This window comes from Oncorhynchus kisutch, linkage group LG17 (genome assembly GCF_002021735.2).
Source record: "Oncorhynchus kisutch isolate 150728-3 linkage group LG17, Okis_V2, whole genome shotgun sequence".
NCBI lineage: Eukaryota > Metazoa > Chordata > Actinopteri > Salmoniformes > Salmonidae > Oncorhynchus > Oncorhynchus kisutch.
In genome coordinates, this window is record NC_034190.2 from 82,564,840 (window position 1) to 82,587,497 (window position 22,658).

Here is a 22,658-nt window from a genome sequence, read left to right on the forward strand (position 1 = left end):
CCGCGCACGACTCCCAACATCATCATTAAGTTTCCCGACGACAAAACGGTGGTAGGCCTGATCACCGATAACAATGAGACAGCCTATAGGGAAGAGGTCAGAGACCTGGCCATGTGGTGCCAGGATAACAACCTCTCCCTCAACATGATCAAAACAAAGGAGATGATCTGGGACTACAGGATAAGGAGGACCGAGCACGCCCCCATTATCAGACGGGGCTGCAGTGGAGCAGGTTGAGAGCTTCAAGTTCAACGAACATGGTCCAAACACACTAAGACAGCCGTGAAGAGGGCACGACAAAACCTATTCCCCCTCAGGAGACTGAAAATATTTGGCATGGGTCCTCAGATCCTCAAAAAGCATCACTGCCTGGTATGGCAACTGCTCGACCTCCGACCTCAAGGCACTACAGAGAGTAGTGAGAATGTCCCAGTACAATCACTGAGGCCAAGGTTCCTGCCATCCAGGACCTCTATACCAGGTGGTGTCAGAGGAAGGCCCTAAAAATTGTCAAAGACTCCGGACACCCTAGGCAAAGACTGTTTTCTCTCTCCTTAACAGCTTCTACCCCCAAGCTAATCAAATTGCTACCTGGACAATTTCATTGACCCACCCTTTTCTTCGCGCTGCTGTATAGGCACGTTACCCCTACCTACACGTACATATTACCTCAACTCCCTTGACTAACCTGTTCCCCCGCATATTGACTCGGTACCGGTAAACCTTATATACATAGCCTCGTTATTGTTATTTTAAATATAGTAAATATTGTAACTTTTTTTTCTCCTTAAAACTGCAGTGTTGGTTTTAAGGGCTTGTAAGTAAGCATTTCACGGTAAGATCTACACATGTCGAATTTGGCGCATATGACAAATACAAATGGATTTGTTTTAGCATTTCCTTCATGCCAGAAGTAAATGACTAATCAGCTGAAACTCATTTGATAGGTTTCTCTCTCTGTATGTGTGTGTGTGTGTGTGTGTGTGTGTGTGTGTGTGTGTGTGTGTGTGTGTGTGTGTGTGTGTTTGTGTGTGTGTGTTTGTGTATGTGTGTGTGTGTGTGTGTGTGTTTGTGTGTGTGTGTGTGTGTGTCTCAAGAATTTCCTCATTCGTTTCTTCTGCGAACCCCGTCGTCAGAGAAACATTTTTTACATTTCCCGTCTTATGTGAATCCTGGCGGTGGTGTGTGTGTGACATCACACATACCTTAGTCTCTCGTTCCAGCCTTAGGGTTGTGGGTGGCGTGATGACATCTCATACACACATCTGAACCAAAACAGACTATAGTTATCAGTCTTACTGTAAGAGACTGCTCAGTGGACAGGACTGTGGGTAGAATGTTATCAAGCCTGTCAACTCTCTGTGTGTATTCTTTCATTGTATTGGAAACTATGTAACTATGGCTTGTGAACTAGTCTATGATACAGGTGTTGGCTACAGCACATACAATACAATACAGGACAGGACAGGACAGGACCAGTCTAAAAAGGTCCCTGAAATAGTTTTAACATGATACATAGCCTCAGCTCCCAGACTTCCTTATCCAACAGTGGATTGGCAAACAAGACTTGGAAGAATGGTAACAATGATCCGTGTCCATCCCTGTACTGGGTCTATCCCTGTACTGGGTCTATCCCTGTACCGTGTCCATCCCTGTACCGTGTCCACCCCTGTACCGTGTCCATCCCTGTACCGTGTCCACCCCTGTACCGTGTCCATCCCTGTCCCTGTACCGTCACCGTCCCTGTACCGTGTCCATCCCTGTACCGTGTCCACCCCTGTACCGTGTCCACCCCTGTACCGTGTCCACCCCTGTACCGTGTCCACCCCTGTACCGTGTCCACCCCTGTACCGTGTCCACCCTTGTACCGTGTCCATCCCTGTACCGTGTTCATCCCTGTACCGTGTCCATCCCTGTACCGTGTCCATCCCTGTACCGTGTCCACCCCTGTACCGTGTCCAGCCCTGTACCGTGTCCACCCCTGTACCGTGTCCACCCCTGTACCGTGTCCATCCCTGTCCCGTGTCCATCCCTGTACCGTGTCCATCCCTGTACCGTGTCCATCCATGTACCGTGTCCATCCCTGTACCGTGTCCACCCCTGTACCGTGTCCATCCCTGTACCGTGTTCATCCCTGTACCGTGTCCATCCCTGTACCGTGTCCACCCCTGTACCGTGTCCATCCCTGTACCGTGTCCATCCCTGTACCGTGTCCATCCCTGTACCGTGTCCACCCCTGTACCGTGTCCATCCCTGTACCGTGTCCATCCCTGTACCGTGTCCATCCCTGTACCGTGTCCACCCCTGTACCGTGTCCATCCCTGTACCGTGTCCAGCCCTGTACCGTGTCCATCCCTGTACCGTGTCCATCTGTGTTTGTGATTGGTTAAGTTACTGACCCATTACTGATGCACCTACTGTATCCCCCAAGAGACACTTACACACAAAACACCCACCCTCACCCTTACCTTCACCCTCACCCCACACTCACCCTCACCCTCACCCCACACTCACCCTTACCCTCACCCTCAGCCTCATCCTTACCCTCACCCTAACCCTCACCCTCACCCTTACCCTCACCCTCACCCTCACCCTTACCCTCACCCTTACCCTTACCTTTACCCTCACCCTTACCCTCATCCTCACCCTCACCCTCATCCTTACCCTCACCCTCACCCTCACCCTTACCCTCATCCTTACCCTCACCCTCACCCTCATATATTTTCAGACTCGTTGAACGACCATGAGTTCCAGCGCGAGGTGCAGATCCTAAAGAAGCTGAGACACAGACACCTGATCTCCCTGTTCGCCGTCTGCACCTCCTCATCCCCCTACTACATCATCACTGAACTCATGGAGAAGGGAAACCTGTTGAACTTCCTCAGAGGTTAGTCAGCCAGTCTTCTAGCCAGTCCTCGAGCCAGTCCTCAAGCCAGTCCTCTAGCCAGTCCTCTAGCCAGTCCCCTAGCCAGTATTTCAATCAGTCCTCCAGCCAGTCCTCTAGCCAGTCCTCCAATCAATCCTCCAGCCAGTCCTCTAGCCAGTCCTCCAGTCAGTCCTCCAATCAGTCCTCCAATCAGTCATCCAGCCAGTCCTCTAGCCAGTCCTCGAATCAGCATTTCAATCAGTCCTCTAGCCAGTCCTCTAGCCAGTCATCTAACCTATCCTCTAGCCAGTCCTCTAGCCAGTCCTCTAGCCAGTATTTCAATCAGTCCTCTAGCCAGTCCTCCACCACACTCCAATATGTCTCTATGACTCTGAAACAGGCCGTACTGTACATACAATTATCTTTCTGATAGACATTTTTGAAAGTAGCCTCAAACATATTTTGTTTTCTCAACAGTCAAAACTAAAGTATTTTAACTGAGTACCTGCTTAAACATGTAATACAAGTGTAATGTACAGCAACACGATAAGATAATCTGTACTAGAGGTCCATAGTTCTGACCAATCAGTCTCTCTCTCCAGGTTCAGAGGGTTCTCAGCTGGACCTGGTGTCTCTGGCGGACATGGCAGCCCAGGTGGCTGATGGGATGGCGTATCTGGAGCAGCAGAACAGTATCCATAGAGACCTGGCGGCCCGAAACGTCCTGGTGGGAGAGAACTACATCTGCAAGGTGGCCGACTTCGGACTGGCCAGGATCATCAAGGTTGGTATAATCGTTAGTGAACAGACTCATGTAACATAGGATGGTATCGTAGCGTCTCTCGTCAGCCTGAGGGATGCGACAACTCAAGGTAGGTTCTAATAACTGAAGAACTACACCTGCAAGGTGGCTGATTTTGGACTGGCCAGAATCATGAAGGTTACTAGGGTCCCAGCAAACAACAGACATTCCCTCACCTTTAGAAAATGTTCATTTAGTTCATTAGTCGGACTGGCCAGAATCATGGAGGTTACGAGGGTCCCAGCAAACAACAGACATTCCCTCACCTTTAGAAAATGTTCATTTAGTTCATTAGTCGGACTGGCCAGAATCATGGAGGTTACGAGGGTCCCAGCAAACAACAGACATTCCCTCACCTTTAGAGAACGTTCATTTAGGTCATTACTCGGACTGGCCAGAATCATGAAGGTTACGAGGGTCCCAGCAAACAGCAGACAATCCCTCACCTTTAGAGAACGTTCATTTAGGCCATTACTCGGACTGGCCAGAATCATGAAGGTTACGAGGCTCCCAGCAAACAGCAGACATTCCCTCACCTTTAGAGAACGTTCATTTAGGTCATTACTCGGACTGGCGTTCATTAGTGTCAGCGATTGGGTGCAGAGATGTAGCGGAGTCAGGCGCAAGACACAGGTTTGAGCAACACAACGGAGTTTACTCAACGAAAAATACAAGCAAAATTCCAAATAGGAAAATACATACAAACTAACACCTACAACAACCACTAAGACACCAACAACCACGGACAGAACAGAAATGTATGCCAGAGGGTTAAATAAGGAACATGATATGGGGATTGAAACCAGGTGCTCCGAACAAGGAGCCGAACACCACCCGAACAAGGAGCCGAACAAGGAGCCGAACACCACCCGAACAAGGAGCCGAACACCACCCGAACAAGGAGCCGAACACCACCTGAACAAGGAGCCGAACAAGGAGCCGAACACCACCCGAACAAGGAGCCGAACACTACCCGAACAAGGAGCCGAACACCACCCGTACAAGGAGCCGAACACCACCCGAACAAGGAGCCGAACACCACCCGAACAAGGAGCCGAACACCACCCGAACAAGGAGCCGAACACCACCCGAACAAGGAGCCGAACACCACCCATACAAGGAGCCGAACACCACCCGAACAAGGAGCCGAACAAGGAGCCGAACACCACCCGAACAAGGAGCCGAACACCACCCATACAAGGAGCCGAACACCACCTGAACAAGGAGCCGAACAAGGAGCCGAACACCACCCGAACAAGGAGCCGAACACCACCCGTACAAGGAGCCGAACACCACCCGAACAAGGAGCCGAACACCACCCGAACAAGGAGCCGAACACCACCCGAACAAGGAGCCGAACACCACCCGTACAAGGAGCCGAACACCACCCGTACAAGGAGCCGAACACCACCCGTACAAGGAGCCGAACACCACCCGAACAAGGAGCCGAACACCACCCGAACAAGGAGCCGAACACCACCCGAACAAGGAGGAGGGGCCGACTTCGGCGGAAGTCGTGACAATTAGGTCATTACTCGGACTGGCCAGGGTCATCAAGGTCAGCAGGAATAAACCTGGGGTGATGGTATGTGTTTGCGTTTGTGCCGTGATTGAGTGGACGTTGGGCTTTCTCAATCCCCACTGGTACTGTTAACAACTAGGAGAGAGAGCTTTCTACTAAGAGTACAGCTATACCTGGACATGGATATATTCTGGGATCTGTTTCTTTTGTGTCTGTGTGTCTCATTTGTGTCATGATGATTGGGGTCCTTGGGTTTTCCCAATTCCATTTTAAGAACTGGGATAGACAACATTCTCCAAAGCATTCTAAGAACTGGGATAGACAACATTCTCCAAAGCATTCTAAGAACTGGGATAGACAACATTCTCCAAAGCATTCTAAGAACTGGGATAGACAACATTCTCCAAAGCATTCTAAGAACTGGGATAGACAACATTCTCCAAAGCATTCTAAGAACTGGGATAGACAACATTCTCCAAAGCATTCTAAGAACTGGGATAGACATTCTACAAGAAAATAAAGCTCCGTGCATTTTAGTTTGAAGTAATTGTATTCAGCACCAGCAAATTTATTTTGATTGAACATGGTTTATATTGTTAAAATATACCCAGAATTAGTATAAATATTTTTAAACCACATTACTTTGCCAGTGGTCAGCAGTTTGCAGTTTACGAAGAACATGTTTTCCTCTCTTCCTCTTTTCCACCACAAATATATTTGTATTAATAATTTGCAGTATCGTTCCATCCTCGTTCGGTTTGTCTCCATCCTCAGGAGCCCTTCTACGTGTCTGAGGACAAAAAAATCCCCTACAAATGGAGTTCCCCGGAGGCCATCAGCCACGGACGTTTCTCCAACAAGTCAGATGTCTGGTCCTTTGGGGTTCTGCTCTACGAGATGTTAACCTACGGTGGGATTCCATACCCAGGTATGTCATGTTTCACCTAACCCAGTGGTTTTCGCAAATTTGTTGTAACCCAGGAACCAGCTCACCTGATCGACCTGATCCAGAGCTCGATGATTAGTTGAATCACTAAATCTGGAAAATATTAAATGCATAGAACAGCCTGAGGGTTTCTGAGGAGAGGATTGAAAGCACCTGATCTAACCAGTATACAGGCCAAGCCTCTGCCTGGCTGTGTGGTATAAATCCTTACTTGTATTATGCACAGTAGGCCTAAAGACCAAGAGATAATTGCCTCAGGCTAAGATCTATTCTGATCTTTTATCCACAAATGTATTTTTTGACGAATGACATCAGATCTAATTCACTTCAGTTTTTTTTCAGAGCTAATCTGATTGGTCAAAAAAAAAGAAAGAAAGAAAGAAAGAAAAAAAGATCAGAATTCGACTGCCTGTCTAAACACAGCCTACAATTTCTTCCTTCTAGGGAGTGTTTCCTGGTCATTGTGCTCTCGCTTCTGCTTTGCTCTTTGGGTTTATAGTGAAGCTTGTAGTTCTACAGTGTACATAGTGTACAGTGCATTCGTAAAGTATTCAGACCCCTTGGCTTTTTCCACATTTTGTTACGTTACAGCCTTATTCTTTTTTTGTTTGTTGCAAATGTATAAGAAAAATATATATTTATATATATACAGTGCCTTGCGAAAGTATTCGGCCCCCTTGAACTTTGCGACCTTTTGCCACATTTCAAGCTTCAAACATAAAGATATAAAACTGTATTTTTTTGTGAAGAATCAACAACAAGTGGGACACAATCATGAAGTGGAACGACATTTATTGGATATTTCAAACTTTTTTAACAAATCAAAAACTGAAAAATTGGGCGTGCAAAATTATTCAGCCCCTTTACTTTCAGTGCAGCAAACTCTCTCCAGAAGTTCAGTGAGGATCTCTGAATGATCCAATGTTGACCTAAATGACTAATGATGATAAATACAATCCACCTGTGTGTAATCAAGTCTCCGTATAAATGCACCTGCACTGTGATAGTCTCAGAGGTCCGTTAAAAGCGCAGAGAGCATCATGAAGAACAAGGAACACACCAGGCAGGTCCGAGATACTGTTGTGAAGAAGTTTAAAGCCGGATTTGGATACAAAAAGATTTCCCAAGCTTTAAACATCCCAAGGAGCACTGTGCAAGCAATAATATTGAAATGGAAGGAGTATCAGACCACTGCAAATCTACCAAGACCTGGCCGTCTCTCTAAACTTTCAGCTCATACAAGGAGAAGACTGATCAGAGATGCAGCCAAGAGGCCCATGATCACTCTGGATGAACTGCAGAGATCTACAGCTGAGGTGGGAGACTCTGTCCATAGGACAACAATCAGTCATATATTGCACAAATCTGGCCTTTATGGAAGAGTGGCAAGAAGAAAGCCATTACTTAAAGATATCCATAAAAAGTGTTGTTTAAAGTTTGCCACAAGCCACCTGGGAGACACACCAAACATGTGGAAGAAGGTGCTCTGGTCAGATGAAACCAAAATTGAACTTTTTGGCAACAATGTAAAATCTTTGGCGTAAAAGCAACACAGCACATCACCCTGAGCACATCACCCTGAGCACATCACCCTGAGCACACCATCCCCACTGTCAAACATGGTGGTGGCAGCATCATGTTTTGGGCCTGATTTTCTTCAGCAGGGACAGGGAAGATGGTTAAAATTGATGGGAAGTTGGATGGAGCCAAATACAGGACCATTCTGGAAGAAAACCTGATGGAGTCTGCAAAAGACCTGAGACTGGGACGGAGATTTGTCTTCCAACAAGACAATGATCCAAAACATAAAGCAAAATCTACAATGGAATGGTTCAAAAATAAACACATCCAGGTGTTAGAATGGCCAAGTCAAAGTCCAGACCTGAATTGAACTGAAAACTGCTGTTCACAAATGCTCTCCATCCAACCTCACTGAGCTCGAGCTGTTTTGCAAGGAGGAATGGGAAAAAATGTCAGTCTCTCGATGTGCAAAACTGATAGAGACATACCCCAAGCGACTTACAGCTGTAATCGCAGCAAAAGGTGGCGCTACAAAGTATTAACTTAAGGGGGCTGAATAATTTTGCACGCCCAATTTTTCTGTTTTTGATTTGTTAAGAAAGTTTGAAATATCCAATAAATGTTGTTCCACTTCATGATTGTGTCCCACTTGTTGTTGATTCTTCACAAAAAAATACAGTTTTATATCTTTATGTTTGAAGCCTGAAATGTGGCAAAAGGTCGCAAAGTTCAAGGGGGCCGAATACTTTCGCAAGGCACTGTATATACCATTTACATAAGTATTCAGACCCTTTACTTTGTTGAAGCACATTTGGCAGCAATTACAGCCTCGAGTCTTCTTGGGTATGACGCTACAAGCTTGGCACACCCGTATCTGGGGAGTTTCTCCTATTCTTCTCTGCAGATTCTTCTCTTCTCTGTCAGGTTGGATGGGGAGCGTCACTGCACAGCTATTTCCAGGTCTCTCCAGAGATGTTCGATCGGGTTCAAGTCCCGGCTCTGGCTGGGCCACTCAAGGACATTCAGAGACTTGTCCTGAAGCCACTCCTGCGTTGTCTTGGCAGTGTGCTTAGGGTTGTTGTCCTGTTGGACGGTGAACCTTCGCCCCTGTCTGAGGTCCTGAGCGCTCTGGAGCACGTTTTCATCAAGGATCTCTCTATACTTTGCTCCATTCATCTTTCCCTCGATCCCAACTAGTCTCCCAGTCCCTGCACTGAAAAACACCTCCACAGCATGATGCTGCCACCACCATGCTTCCCTGTAGGGATGGTGCCAGGTTTCCACCGGACGTGACGCTTGGCATTCATTTGACCAGAGAATCTTGTTTCTCATGGTGTGAGAGTCTTTAGGTGCCTTTTGGCAAACTCCAAGAGGGTTGTCGTGTGCCTTTCACTGAGGAGTGGCTTCTGTCTGGCCACTAACATAAAGGCCTGATTGGTGGAGTGCTACATAGGAGAACCTTCCAGAAGGACAACCATCAATCTCCACAGAGGAACTCTGGAGCTCTGTCAGAGTGACCATCGGGTTCTTGGTCACCTCCCTGACCAAGGCCCTTCTAAGCTGATTGCTCAGTTTGGCCGGGCGGCCAGCTCTAGGACGAGTCTTGGTGGTTCCAAACTTATTCCATTTAAGAATGATGGAGGCCACTGTGTTCTTGGGGACCTTCATTGCTGCAGAATGTTTTAGGTACCCTTCCCCAGATCTGTGCCTCGGCGCAGTCATGTCAAGGCGCTCTACAGACAATTCCTTCGACCTCATGGCTTGGTTGTTGCTCTGACATGCACTGTCAACTTTGATACCTTATATAAACAGGTGTGTGCCTTTCCAAATCATGTCCAATCAGTTGAATTTACCACAGATGGACTCCAATCAAGTTGTAAAAACATCTCAAGGATGATCAATGGAAACAGGATGCACCTGAGCTCAATTTCGTGTCTCATAGCAAAGGTTCTGAATACTTACTTAAATAAGGTACAAAAATTTCTAAATGACCTGTTTTTGCTTTGGCATGATGGGCTATTTTGTGTAGATTGATGAGGATGTTTTATTTGTTCAATCCATTTTAGAATAAAGATGTAATGGGAAACATACATGGAAAAAGGGAAGGGGTCTGAACACACTTCCTAATGCGCTGTACCTCATGTGGATTTGTGTTCTCTCAGCTCCTACGTGTGTTGTCTGTATATCCTGTTTATCGTCTCTCTGTATATCCTGTTTATGGTCTCTCTGCATATCCTGTTTATCGTCTCTGTATATCCTGTTTATCGTCTCTCTGCATATCCTGTTTATCGTCTCTCTGCATATCCTGTTTATCGTCTCTCTGCATATCCTGTTTATCGTCTCTCTGCATATCCTGTTTATCGTCTCTCTGTATATCCTGTTTATCGTCTCTCTGTATATCCTGTTTATCGTCTCTCTGTATATCCTGTTTATCGTCTCTCTGCATATCCTGTTTATCGTCTCTGTATATCCTGTTTATCGTCTCTCTGCATATTCTGTTTATCGTCTCTCTGCATATCCTGTTTATCGTCTCTCTGCATATCCTGTTTATCGTCTCTGTATATCCTGTTTATCGTCTCTCTGTATATCCTGTTTATCGTCTCTCTGCATATCCTGTTTATCGTCTCTCTGCATATCCTGTTTATCGTCTCTCTGTATATCCTGTTTATCGTCTCTCTGCATATCCTGTTTATCGTCTCTCTGCATATCCTGTTTATCGTCTCTGTATATCCTGTTTATCGTCTCTCTGCATATTCTGTTTATCGTCTCTCTTCATATCCTGTTTATCGTCTCTCTGCATATCCTGTTTATCGTCTCTCTGTATATCCTGTTTATCGTCTCTCTGTATATCCTGTTTATCGTCTCTCTGCATATCCTGTTTATCGTCTCTGTATATCCTGTTTATCGTCTCTCTGCATATCCTGTTTATCGTCTCTCTGTATATCCTGTTTATCGTCTCTCTGTATATCCTGTTTATCGTCTCTCTGTATATCCTGTTTATCGTCTCTCTGTATATCCTGTTTATCGTCTCTCTGCAAATCCTGTTTATCGTCTCTGTATATCCTGTTTATCGTCTCTCTGCATATTCTGTTTATCGTCTCTCTGCATATCCTGTTTATCGTCTCTCTGCATATCCTGTTTATCGTCTCTGTATATCCTGTTTATCGTCTCTCTGTATATCCTGTTTATCGTCTCTCTGCATATCCTGTTTATCGTCTCTCTGCATATCCTGTTTATCGTCTCTCTGTATATCCTGTTTATCGTCTCTCTGCATATCCTGTTTATCGTCTCTCTGCATATCCTGTTTATCGTCTCTGTATATCCTGTTTATCGTCTCTCTGCATATTCTGTTTATCGTCTCTCTTCATATCCTGTTTATCGTCTCTCTGCATATCCTGTTTATCGTCTCTCTGTATATCCTGTTTATCGTCTCTCTGTATATCCTGTTTATCGTCTCTCTGCATATCCTGTTTATCGTCTCTGTATATCCTGTTTATCGTCTCTCTGCATATCCTGTTTATCGTCTCTCTGTATATCCTGTTTATCGTCTCTCTGTATATCCTGTTTATCGTCTCTCTGTATATCCTGTTTATCGTCTCTCTGTATATCCTGTTTATCGTCTCTCTGCATATCCTGTTTATCGTCTCTGTATATCCTGTTTATCGTCTCTCTGCATATCCTGTTTATCGTCTCTCTGCATATCCTGTTTATCGTCTCTCTGCATATCCTGTATATCGTCTCTCTGCATATCCTGTTTATCGTCTCTCTTTATATCCTGTTTATCGTCTCTCTTCATATCCTGTTTATCGTCTCTCTGTATATCCTGTTTATCGTCTCTCTGCATATCCTGTTTATCGTCTCTCTGCATATCCTGTTTATTGTCTCTCTGCATATCCTGTTTATCGTCTCTCTGTATATCCTGTTTATCGTCTCTCTGTATATCCTGTTTATCGTCTCTCTGTATATCCTGTTTATCGTCTCTCTGTATATCCTGTTTATCGTCTCTCTGTATATCCTGTTTATCGTCACTCTTCATATCCTGCTTATTGTGGCAGCACCATTTCACAGAGTCAAATTCCTGTACATGTATTTGGTGAATTAAGGTGATTCCGATTAGGTCTGGGTTACTGTTATACCACTTTTTTTAACAACTAGTGATGCAAAAAGGGCTTAAGAAATAAATGTGATTGATTGATTGATTGATCGTATGGCCCTTGCTCTGTAATCCAGGCTACAACAACTACGAGGTATACCGTCAGATCATCGCTGGCTACAGGATGCCAGCCCCAGAGAAATGTCCAAACTTACTCTACAAACTCATGTTGGCCTGTTGGAGTGACAACCCTGCAGACAGACCGGACTTCAAGGAGCTCAGGAGCAAACTGGAGAACATCAATCGCTATGAGCTGGAGCAATGAGCCTGAACCATAGAAATGGACAGTCATCAGTGTTTAGAAATAACCCCGTTTTTTTTTTTGCATGGACATTGCCATTGACTTCCACCATTTTTAAGTAGTCAACTGGGTGGGACATCCTATGGGTTAAGGACAGTGGAGGCTTCTGAGGAGAAGGGGAGGACGGCTCATAATAATGTCTGGAACGGAGCAAATGGAACGCCATCAAACCATGTGTTTGATACCATTCCACTGATTCCACTCCAGCCATTACCACAAACCAGTCCTCCCCAATTAAGGTGCCACCCACCTCCTGGGGTTAAGGATCACATGATTCCACTCAGGTCATCAGGAAGGATCAGACAATGAATTATACTTGAGAGAAAACTTTCTATAAACTGCAGGTGGCAGCAAATCACCAACATTGGCTTTTCTGTCATTGGTTAAGTCAGGAACAGCTTCTCCCTGGCATGGAACACTTTGTTTCGATTGTAATAAATGTACACTAAAGGACAATATCTCTGACTTTCAAATCATTATTTTACTTGTCAACTTTTTTTTTTCTTCATTTGTAACATACCTGTAACGTACCTGTAATCTACCTGTATCGTACCTGTATCGTACCTGTATCGTACCTGTAACGTACCTGTAACGTACCTGTAACGTACCTGTATCGTACCTGTATCGTACCTGTATCGTACCTGTAACGTACCTGTAACGTACCTGTATCGTACCTGTATCGTACCTGTATCGTACATGTATCGTACCTGTATCGTACCTGTATCGTACCTGTATCGTACCTGTATCGTACCTGTAACGTACCTGTATCGTACCTGTAACGTACCTGTATCGTACCTGTATCGTACCTGTATCGTACCTGTAACGTACCTGTATCGTACCTGTAACGTACCTGTATCCTTATCTTGTTTCAGCTTGTACATTAAGTCTACATGTGCTGTTGTTTATCTACTATTCATAATAATGTTCGCTAATACTACAAATACAGGTGTCTCCTCAGGGTTATAAATTCACCACTGAACACACGTAAAACAAATGAACCTCTTCTACAACAGGGTCGTTTTTACCTCCTGTATAGTCAGTTCACTGGAGGAGGGAGGGAGGGTGTGTATGTGGACTGATCAAATTGATCAGGTTAGGGCTCTCTTTGGCTAGCCTGGTTCCAGACCTGTTTGTTGCCAGTTAGCCTGGTTCCAGATCTGATTGTAGCCAGTTAGCCTGGTCCCAGACCTGTTTGTTGCCAGTTAGCCTGGTCCCAGATCTGTTTGTTGCCAGTTAGCCTGGTCCCAGACCTGATTGTTGCCAGTTAGCCTGGTCCCAGACCTGTTTGTAGCTAGTTAGCCTGGTCCCAGACCTGTTTGTTGACAGTTAGCCTGGTCCCAGACCTGTTTGTTGCCAGTTAGCCTGGTCCCAGACCTGATTGTTGACAGTTAGCCTGGTCCCAGATCTGATTGTTGACAGTTAGCCTGGTCCCAGACCTGTTTGTTGACAGTTAGCCTGGTTCCAGACCTGTTTGTAGCCAGTTAGCCTGGTCCCAGACCTGTTTGTTGCCAGTTAGCCTGGTCCCAGACCTGTTTGTTGCCAGTTAGCCTGGTCCCAGACCTGTTTGTTGCCAGTTAGCCTGGTCCCAGACCTGTTTGTTGACAGTTAGCTTGGTCCCAGATCTAATGTCTCTTTGTATAGACTGGTCCCAGATCTGTTTGTGCTCTAGTCAACTCTGTCATTTTGAAGACAATATCCATTAGGAGTTGTCCAGAGAGCAGCAACAGACTGGCACACAGTCTCCCACAAATGGGACTCCGTTCCTTATTTAGTACACTACTTTTGACCAATGGGGGGAGGGGATTCCGACCCGAGTTAAGCGCCTGGAAATGGAACGTCATTTCCTTTTTTTTTTTTATGGACTTTTTCTCTCTACTTGTATTCTGACCTTGAATTGAATCATGAGAGTAGCATGTCATTCACCCGCTGTTCGTTTGTCTGAAGATACACCACATTTTTTATTTTTTTATTTAACTAGGCAAGTCAGTTAAGAACAAATTTCTTATTTACAATGACGGCCTGCCGGGGAACAGTGGGGTTAACTGCCTTGTTCAGGGGGCCGAACAACAGATTTTTACCTTGTCAGCTCGGGGATTCGATCTAGCAACCTTTTGTTTACTAGTCCAACGCTCTAACTACTAGGCCACCTTGACTTAATTCCCTCATAATTCCACCACTTTTATGCATGATTAATAAGGTGGAGCAACCTGTCGGTTCCAAGTGGAACCACTTCTACAGTATATTTCCTGATAGAAATTACACCATTCTCCACGCACTGCAATTTACAAATTGAGAAGAACTATTGATAAAAGCTAGGTGAATGAGTAAGCTGTTGGGATAAGGGGATTGTAAATATAAATGACAGTTGTTTTAGATCTATTTGACCTTATGATCGCTGGAGACACATGTGAAACCAGTCATATGGCAGCAAACTGAAGCATATCATGTTTTTAAAAGTGTGTATTGTGTTAAATATTAGCCACTACCATCATTTATACACACATATATTTACAACTGTCACTTTAGTGTTAGTTTCCTTACATTTATAACTGTCACTTTAGTGTTTCCTTACATTTATAACTGTCACTTTAGTGTTAGTTTCCTGACATTTATAACTGTCACTTTAGTGTTAGTTTCCTCACATTTATAACTGTCACTTTAGTGTTTCCTCACATTTATAACTGTCACGTTAGTGTTTCCTCACATTTATAACTGTCACTTTAGTGTTAGTTTCCTTACATTTATAACTGTCACTTTAGTGTTTCCTTACATTTATAACTGTCACTTTAGTGTTTCCTCACATTTATAACTGTCACTTTAGTGTTAGTTTACTTACATTTATAACTGTCACTTTAGTGTTAGTTTCCTTACATTTATAACTGTCACTTTAGTGTTAGTTTCCTCACATTTATAACTGTCACTTTAGTGTTAGTTTCCTCACATTTATAACTGTCACTTTAGTGTTTCCTTACATTTATAACTGTCACTTTAGTGTTTCCTCACATTTATAACTGTCACTTTAGTGTTTCCTCACATTTATAACTGTCACTTTAGTGTTTCCTCACATTTATAACGGTCACTTTAGTGTTTCCTTACATTTATAACTGTCACTTTAGTGTTTCCTCACATTTATAACTGTCACTTTAGTGTTCTCACATTTATATGTTAGTTTCCTCACATTTATAACTCTCACTTTAGTGTTTCCTCACATTTATAACTGTCACTTTAGTGTTAGTTTCCTCACATGTATAACTGTCACTTTAGTGTTTCCTGACATTTATAACTGTCACTTTAGTGTTAGTTTCCTGACATTTATAACTGTCACTTTAGTGTTAGTTTCCTCACATTTATAACTGTCACTTTAGTGTTAGTTTCCTTACATTTATAACTGTCACTTTAGTGTTTCCTTACATTTATAACTGTCACTTTAGTGTTTCCTCACATTTATAACTGTCACTTTAGTGTTAGTATACTTACATTTATAACTGTCACTTTAGTGTTAGTTTCCTCACATTTATAACTGTCACTTTAGTGTTTCCTCACATTTATAACTGTCACTTTAGTGTTTCCTCACATTTATAACTGTCACTTTAGTGTTTCCTCACATTTATAACTGTCACTTTAGTGTTTCCTCACATTTATAACTGTCACTTTAGTGTTTCCTTACATTTATAACTGTCACTTTAGTGTTTCCTCACATTTATAACTGTCACTTTAGTGTTTCCTCACATTTATAACTGTCACTTTAGTGTTAGTTTCCTTACATTTATAACTGTCACTTTAGTGTTAGTTTCCTCACATTTATAACTGTCACTTTAGTGTTTCCTTACATTTATAACTGTCACTTTAGTGTTAGTTTCCTCACATTTATAACTGTCACTTTAGTGTTAGTTTCCTCACATTTATAACTGTCACTTTAGTGTTTCCTCACATTTATAACTGTCACTTTAGTGTTAGTTTCCTCACATTTATAACTGTCACTTTAGTGTTAGTTTCCTCACATGTATAACTGTCACTTTAGTGTTTCCTCACATTTATAACTGTCACTTTAGTGTTAGTTTCCTGACATTTATAACTGTCACTTTAGTGTTAGTTTCCTTACATTTATAACTGTCACTTTAGTGTTTCCTCACATTTATAACTGTCACTTTAGTGTTAGTTTACTTACATTTATAACTGTCACTTTAGTGTTAGTTTCCTCACATTTATAACTGTCACTTTAGTGTTAGTTTCCTTACATTTATAACTGTCACTTTAGTGTTTCCTCACATTTATAACTGTCACTTTAGTGTTTCCTTACATTTATAACTGTCACTTTAGTGTTAGTTTCCTTACATTTATAACTGTCACTTTAGTGTTAGTTTCCTCACATTTATAACTGTCACTTTAATGTTTCCTCACATTTATAACTGTCACTTTAGTGATAGTTTCCTCACATTTATAACTGTCACTTTAGTGTTAGTATACTTACATTTATAACTGTCACTTTAGTGTTAGTTTCCTCACATTTATAACTGTCACTTTAGTGTTTCCTCACATTTATAACTGTCACTTTAGTGTTAGTTTCCTCACATTTATAACTGTCACTTTAGTGTTAGTTTCCTTACATTTATAACTGTCACTTTAGTGTTAGTTTCCTCACATTTATAACTGTCACTTTAGTGTTTCCTCACATTTATAACTGTCACTTTAGTGTTAGTTTCCTCACATTTATAACTGTCACTTTAGTGTTAGTTTCCTCACATTTATAACTGTCACTTTAGTGTTAGTTTCCTTACATTTATAACTGTCACTTTAGTGTTAGTTTCCTCACATGTATAACTGTCACTTTAGTGTTTCCTTACATTTATAACTGTCACTTTAGTGTTAGTTTCCTCACATTTATAACTGTCACTTTAGTGTTTCCTCACATTTATAACTGTCACTTTAGTGTTAGTTTCCTCACATTTATAACTGTCACTTTAGTGTTTCCTCACATTTATAACTGTCACTTTAGTGTTTCCTCACATTTATAACTGTCACTTTAGTGTTAGTTTCCTTACATTTATAACTGTCACTTTAGTGTTAGTTTCCTCACATTTATAACTGTCACTTTAGTGTTAGTTTCCTTACATTTATAACTGCCACATTAGTGTTAGTTTCCTCACATTCATAACTGTCACTTCAGTTTCCTCACATTTATAACTGTCACTTTAGTGTTTCCTCACATTTATAACTGTCACTTTAGTGTTTCCTCACATTTATAACTGTCAGATTAGTGTTAGTTTCCTCACATTTATAACTGTCGCTTTAGTGTTTCCTCACATTTATAACTGTCACTTTAGTGTTTCCTTACATTTATAACTGTCACTTTAGTTTCCTCACATTTATAACTGTCACTTTAGTGTTAGTTTCCTTACATTAATAACTGTCACTTTAGTGTTTCCTTACATTTATAACTGTCACTTTAGTGTTAGTTTCCTGACATTTATAACTGTCACTTTAGTGTTAGTTTCCTCACATTTATAACTGTCACTTTAGTGTTAGTTTCCTTACATTTATAACTGTCACTTTAGTGTTTCCTTACATTTATAACTGTCACTTTAGTGTTTCCTTACATTTATAACTGTCACTTTAGTGTTTCCTCACATTTATAACTGTCAGATTAGTGTTAGTTTCCTCACATTTATAACTGTCGCTTTAGTGTTTCCTCACATTTATAACTGTCACTTTAGTGTTTCCTTACATTTATAACTGTCACTTTAGTTTCCTCACATTTATAACTGTCACTTTAGTGTTTTCCTTACATTTATAACTGTCACTTTAGTGTTTCCTCACATTTATAACTGTCACTTTAGTGTTAGTTTACTTACATTTATAACTGTCACTTTAGTGTTTCCTCACATTTATAACTGTCACTTTAGTGTTTCCTCACATTTATAACTGTCACTTTAGTGTTTCCTTACATTTATAACTGTCACTTTAGTGTTTCCTCACATTTATAACTGTCACTTTAGTGTTTCCTTACATTTATAACTGTCACTTTAGTGTTTCCTCACATTTATAACTGTCACTTTAGTGTTCTCACATTTATAACTGTCACTTTAGTGTTAGTTTCCTCACATTTATAACTCTCACTTTAGTGTTTCCTCACATTTATAACTGTCACTTTAGTGTTAGTTTCCTCACATTTATAACTCTCACTTTAGTGTTTCCTCACATTTATAACTGTCACTTTAGTGTTAGTTTCCTGACATTTATAACTGTCACTTTAGTGTTTCCTTACATTTATAACTGTCACTTTAGTGTTTCCTCACATTTATAACTGTCACTTTAGTGTTAGTTTACTTACATTTATAACTGTCACTTTAGTGTTAGTTTCCTCACATTTATAACTGTCACTTTAGTGTTTCCTTACATTTATAACTGTCACTTTAGTGTTTCCTCACATTTATAACTGTCACTTTAGTGTTTCCTCACATTTATAACTGTCACTTTAGTGTTTCCTCACATTTATAACTGTCACTTTATTGTTTCCTCACATTTATAACTGTCACTTTAGTGTTTCCTTACATTTATAACTGTCACTTTAGTGTTTCCCTCACATTTATAACTGTCACTTTAGTGTTTCCTCACATTTATAACTGTCACTTTAGTGTTAGTTTCCTTACATTTATAACTGTCACTTTAGTGTTAGTTTCCTCACATTTATAACTGTCACTTTAGTGTTTCCTTACATTTATAACTGTCACTTTAGTGTTAGTTTCCTCACATTTATAACTGTCACTTTAGTGTTTCCTCACATTTATAACTGTCACTTTAGTGTTTCCTCACATTTATAACTGTCACTTTAGTGTTAGTTTCCTTACATTTATAACTGTCACTTTAGTGTTAGTTTCCTCACATTTATAACTGTCACTTTAGTGTTTCCTTACATTTATAACTGTCACTTTAGTGTTAGTTTCCTCACATTTATAACTGTCACTTTAGTGTTAGTTTCCTCACATTTATAACTGTCACTTTAGTGTTTCCTCACATTTATAACTGTCACTTTAGTGTTAGTTTCCTCACATTTATAACTGTCACTTTAGTGTTAGTTTCCTCACATGTATAACTGTCACTTTAGTGTTTCCTCACATTTATAACTGTCACTTTAGTGTTAGTTTCCTGACATTTATAACTGTCACTTTAGTGTTAGTTTCCTTACATTTATAACTGTCACTTTAGTGTTTCCTCACATTTATAACTGTCACTTTAGTGTTAGTTTACTTACATTTATAACTGTCACTTTAGTGTTAGTTTCCTCACATTTATAACTGTCACTTTAGTGTTAGTTTCCTTACATTTATAACTGTCACTTTAGTGTTTCCTCACATTTATAACTGTCACTTTAGTGTTTCCTTACATTTATAACTGTCACTTTAGTGTTAGTTTCCTTACATTTATAACTGTCACTTTAGTGTTAGTTTCCTCACATTTATAACTGTCACTTTAGTGTTTCCTCACATTTATAACTGTCACTTTAGTGTTAGTTTCCTCACATTTATAACTGTCACTTTAGTGTTAGTTTCCTCACATTTATAACTGTCACTTTAGTGTTAGTTTCCTTACATTTATAACTGTCACTTTAGTGTTAGTTTCCTCACATGTATAACTGTCACTTTAGTGTTTCCTTACATTTATAACTGTCACTTTAGTGTTAGTTTCCTCACATTTATAACTGTCACTTTAGTGTTTCCTCACATTTATAACTGTCACTTTAGTGTTAGTTTCCTCACATTTATAACTGTCACTTTAGTGTTTCCTCACATTTATAACTGTCACTTTAGTGTTTCCTCACATTTATAACTGTCACTTTAGTGTTAGTTTCCTTACATTTATAACTGTCACTTTAGTGTTAGTTTCCTCACATTTATAACTGTCACTTTAGTGTTAGTTTCCTTACATTTATAACTGCCACATTAGTGTTAGTTTCCTCACATTCATAACTGTCACTTCAGTTTCCTCACATTTATAACTGTCACTTTAGTGTTTCCTCACATTTATAACTGTCACTTTAGTGTTTCCTCACATTTATAACTGTCAGATTAGTGTTAGTTTCCTCACATTTATAACTGTCACTTTAGTGTTTCCTTACATTTATAACTGTCACTTTAGTGTTTCCTCACATTTATAACTGTCAGATTAGTGTTAGTTTCCTCACATTTATAACTGTCGCTTTAGTGTTTCCTCACATTTATAACTGTCACTTTAGTGTTTCCTTACATTTATAACTGTCACTTTAGTTTCCTCACATTTATAACTGTCACTTTAGTGTTAGTTTCCTTACATTAATAACTGTCACTTTAGTGTTTCCTTACATTTATAACTGTCACTTTAGTGTTAGTTTCCTGACATTTATAACTGTCACTTTAGTGTTAGTTTCCTCACATTTATAACTGTCACTTTAGTGTTAGTTTCCTTACATTTATAACTGTCACTTTAGTGTTTCCTTACATTTATAACTGTCACTTTAGTGTTTCCTCACATTTATAACTGTCACTTTAGTGTTAGTTTACTTACATTTATAACTGTCACTTTAGTGTTAGTTTCCTTACATTTATAACTGTCACTTTAGTGTTAGTTTCCTCACATTTATAACTGTCACTTTAGTGTTAGTTTCCTCACATTTATAACTGTCACTTTAGTGTTTCCTTACATTTATAACTGTCACTTTAGTGTTTCCTCACATTTATAACTGTCACTTTAGTGTTTCCTCACATTTATAACTGTCACTTTAGTGTTTCCTCACATTTATAACGGTCACTTTAGTGTTTCCTTACATTTATAACTGTCACTTTAGTGTTTCCTCACATTTATAACTGTCACTTTAGTGTTCTCACATTTATATGTTAGTTTCCTCACATTTATAACTCTCACTTTAGTGTTTCCTCACATTTATAACTGTCACTTTAGTGTTAGTTTCCTGACATTTATAACTGTCACTTTAGTGTTAGTTTCCTCACATTTATAACTGTCACTTTAGTGTTAGTTTCCTTACATTTATAACTGTCACTTTAGTGTTTCCTTACATTTATAACTGTCACTTTAGTGTTTCCTCACATTTATAACTGTCACTTTAGTGTTAGTATACTTACATTTATAACTGTCACTTTAGTGTTAGTTTCCTCACATTTATAACTGTCACTTTAGTGTTTCCTCACATTTATAACTGTCACTTTAGTGTTTCCTCACATTTATAACTGTCACTTTAGTGTTTCCTCACATTTATAACTGTCACTTTAGTGTTTCCTCACATTTATAACTGTCACTTTAGTGTTTCCTTACATTTATAACTGTCACTTTAGTGTTTCCTCACATTTATAACTGTCACTTTAGTGTTTCCTCACATTTATAACTGTCACTTTAGTGTTAGTTTCCTTACATTTATAACTGTCACTTTAGTGTTAGTTTCCTCACATTTATAACTGTCACTTTAGTGTTTCCTTACATTTATAACTGTCACTTTAGTGTTAGTTTCCTCACATTTATAACTGTCACTTTAGTGTTAGTTTCCTCACATTTATAACTGTCACTTTAGTGTTTCCTCACATTTATAACTGTCACTTTAGTGTTAGTTTCCTCACATTTATAACTGTCACTTTAGTGTTAGTTTCCTCACATGTATAACTGTCACTTTAGTGTTTCCTCACATTTATAACTGTCACTTTAGTGTTAGTTTCCTGACATTTATAACTGTCACTTTAGTGTTAGTTTCCTTACATTTATAACTGTCACTTTAGTGTTTCCTCACATTTATAACTGTCACTTTAGTGTTAGTTTACTTACATTTATAACTGTCACTTTAGTGTTAGTTTCCTCACATTTATAACTGTCACTTTAGTGTTAGTTTCCTTACATTTATAACTGTCACTTTAGTGTTTCCTCACATTTATAACTGTCACTTTAGTGTTTCCTTACATTTATAACTGTCACTTTAGTGTTAGTTTCCTTACATTTATAACTGTCACTTTAGTGTTAGTTTCCTCACATTTATAACTGTCACTTTAATGTTTCCTCACATTTATAACTGTCACTTTAGTGATAGTTTCCTCACATTTATAACTGTCACTTTAGTGTTAGTATACTTACATTTATAACTGTCACTTTAGTGTTAGTTTCCTCACATTTATAACTGTCACTTTAGTGTTTCCTCACATTTATAACTGTCACTTTAGTGTTAGTTTCCTCACATTTATAACTGTCACTTTAGTGTTAGTTTCCTTACATTTATAACTGTCACTTTAGTGTTAGTTTCCTCACATTTATAACTGTCACTTTAGTGTTTCCTCACATTTATAACTGTCACTTTAGTGTTAGTGTCCTCACATTTATAACTGTCACTTTAGTGTTAGTTTTCCTCACATTTATAACTGTCACTTTAGTGTTAGTTTCCTTACATTTATAACTGTCACTTTAGTGTTAGTTTCCTCACATTTATAACTGTCACTTTAGTGTTTCCTTACATTTATAACTGTCACTTTAGTGTTAGTTTCCTCACATTTATAACTGTCACTTTAGTGTTAGTT

At 40.2% G+C, this 22,658-nt stretch overlaps 1 protein-coding gene across 1 annotated transcript in view; it reads left to right on the forward strand.

The window, feature by feature from the left end:
* Positions 1-12,569, forward strand: part of ptk6b (PTK6 protein tyrosine kinase 6b) — a 41,408-nt gene extending 28,839 nt beyond the window's left edge. The window contains 4 exon segments of the mRNA XM_031794820.1: positions 2,729-2,887; positions 3,469-3,650; positions 5,965-6,118; positions 11,888-12,569. Of these exon segments, the coding sequence (XP_031650680.1) occupies positions 2,729-2,887; positions 3,469-3,650; positions 5,965-6,118; positions 11,888-12,075 (683 nt within the window). The 3' untranslated portion in view covers positions 12,076-12,569.
* Positions 12,570-22,658: the final 10,089 nt, after the last annotated feature.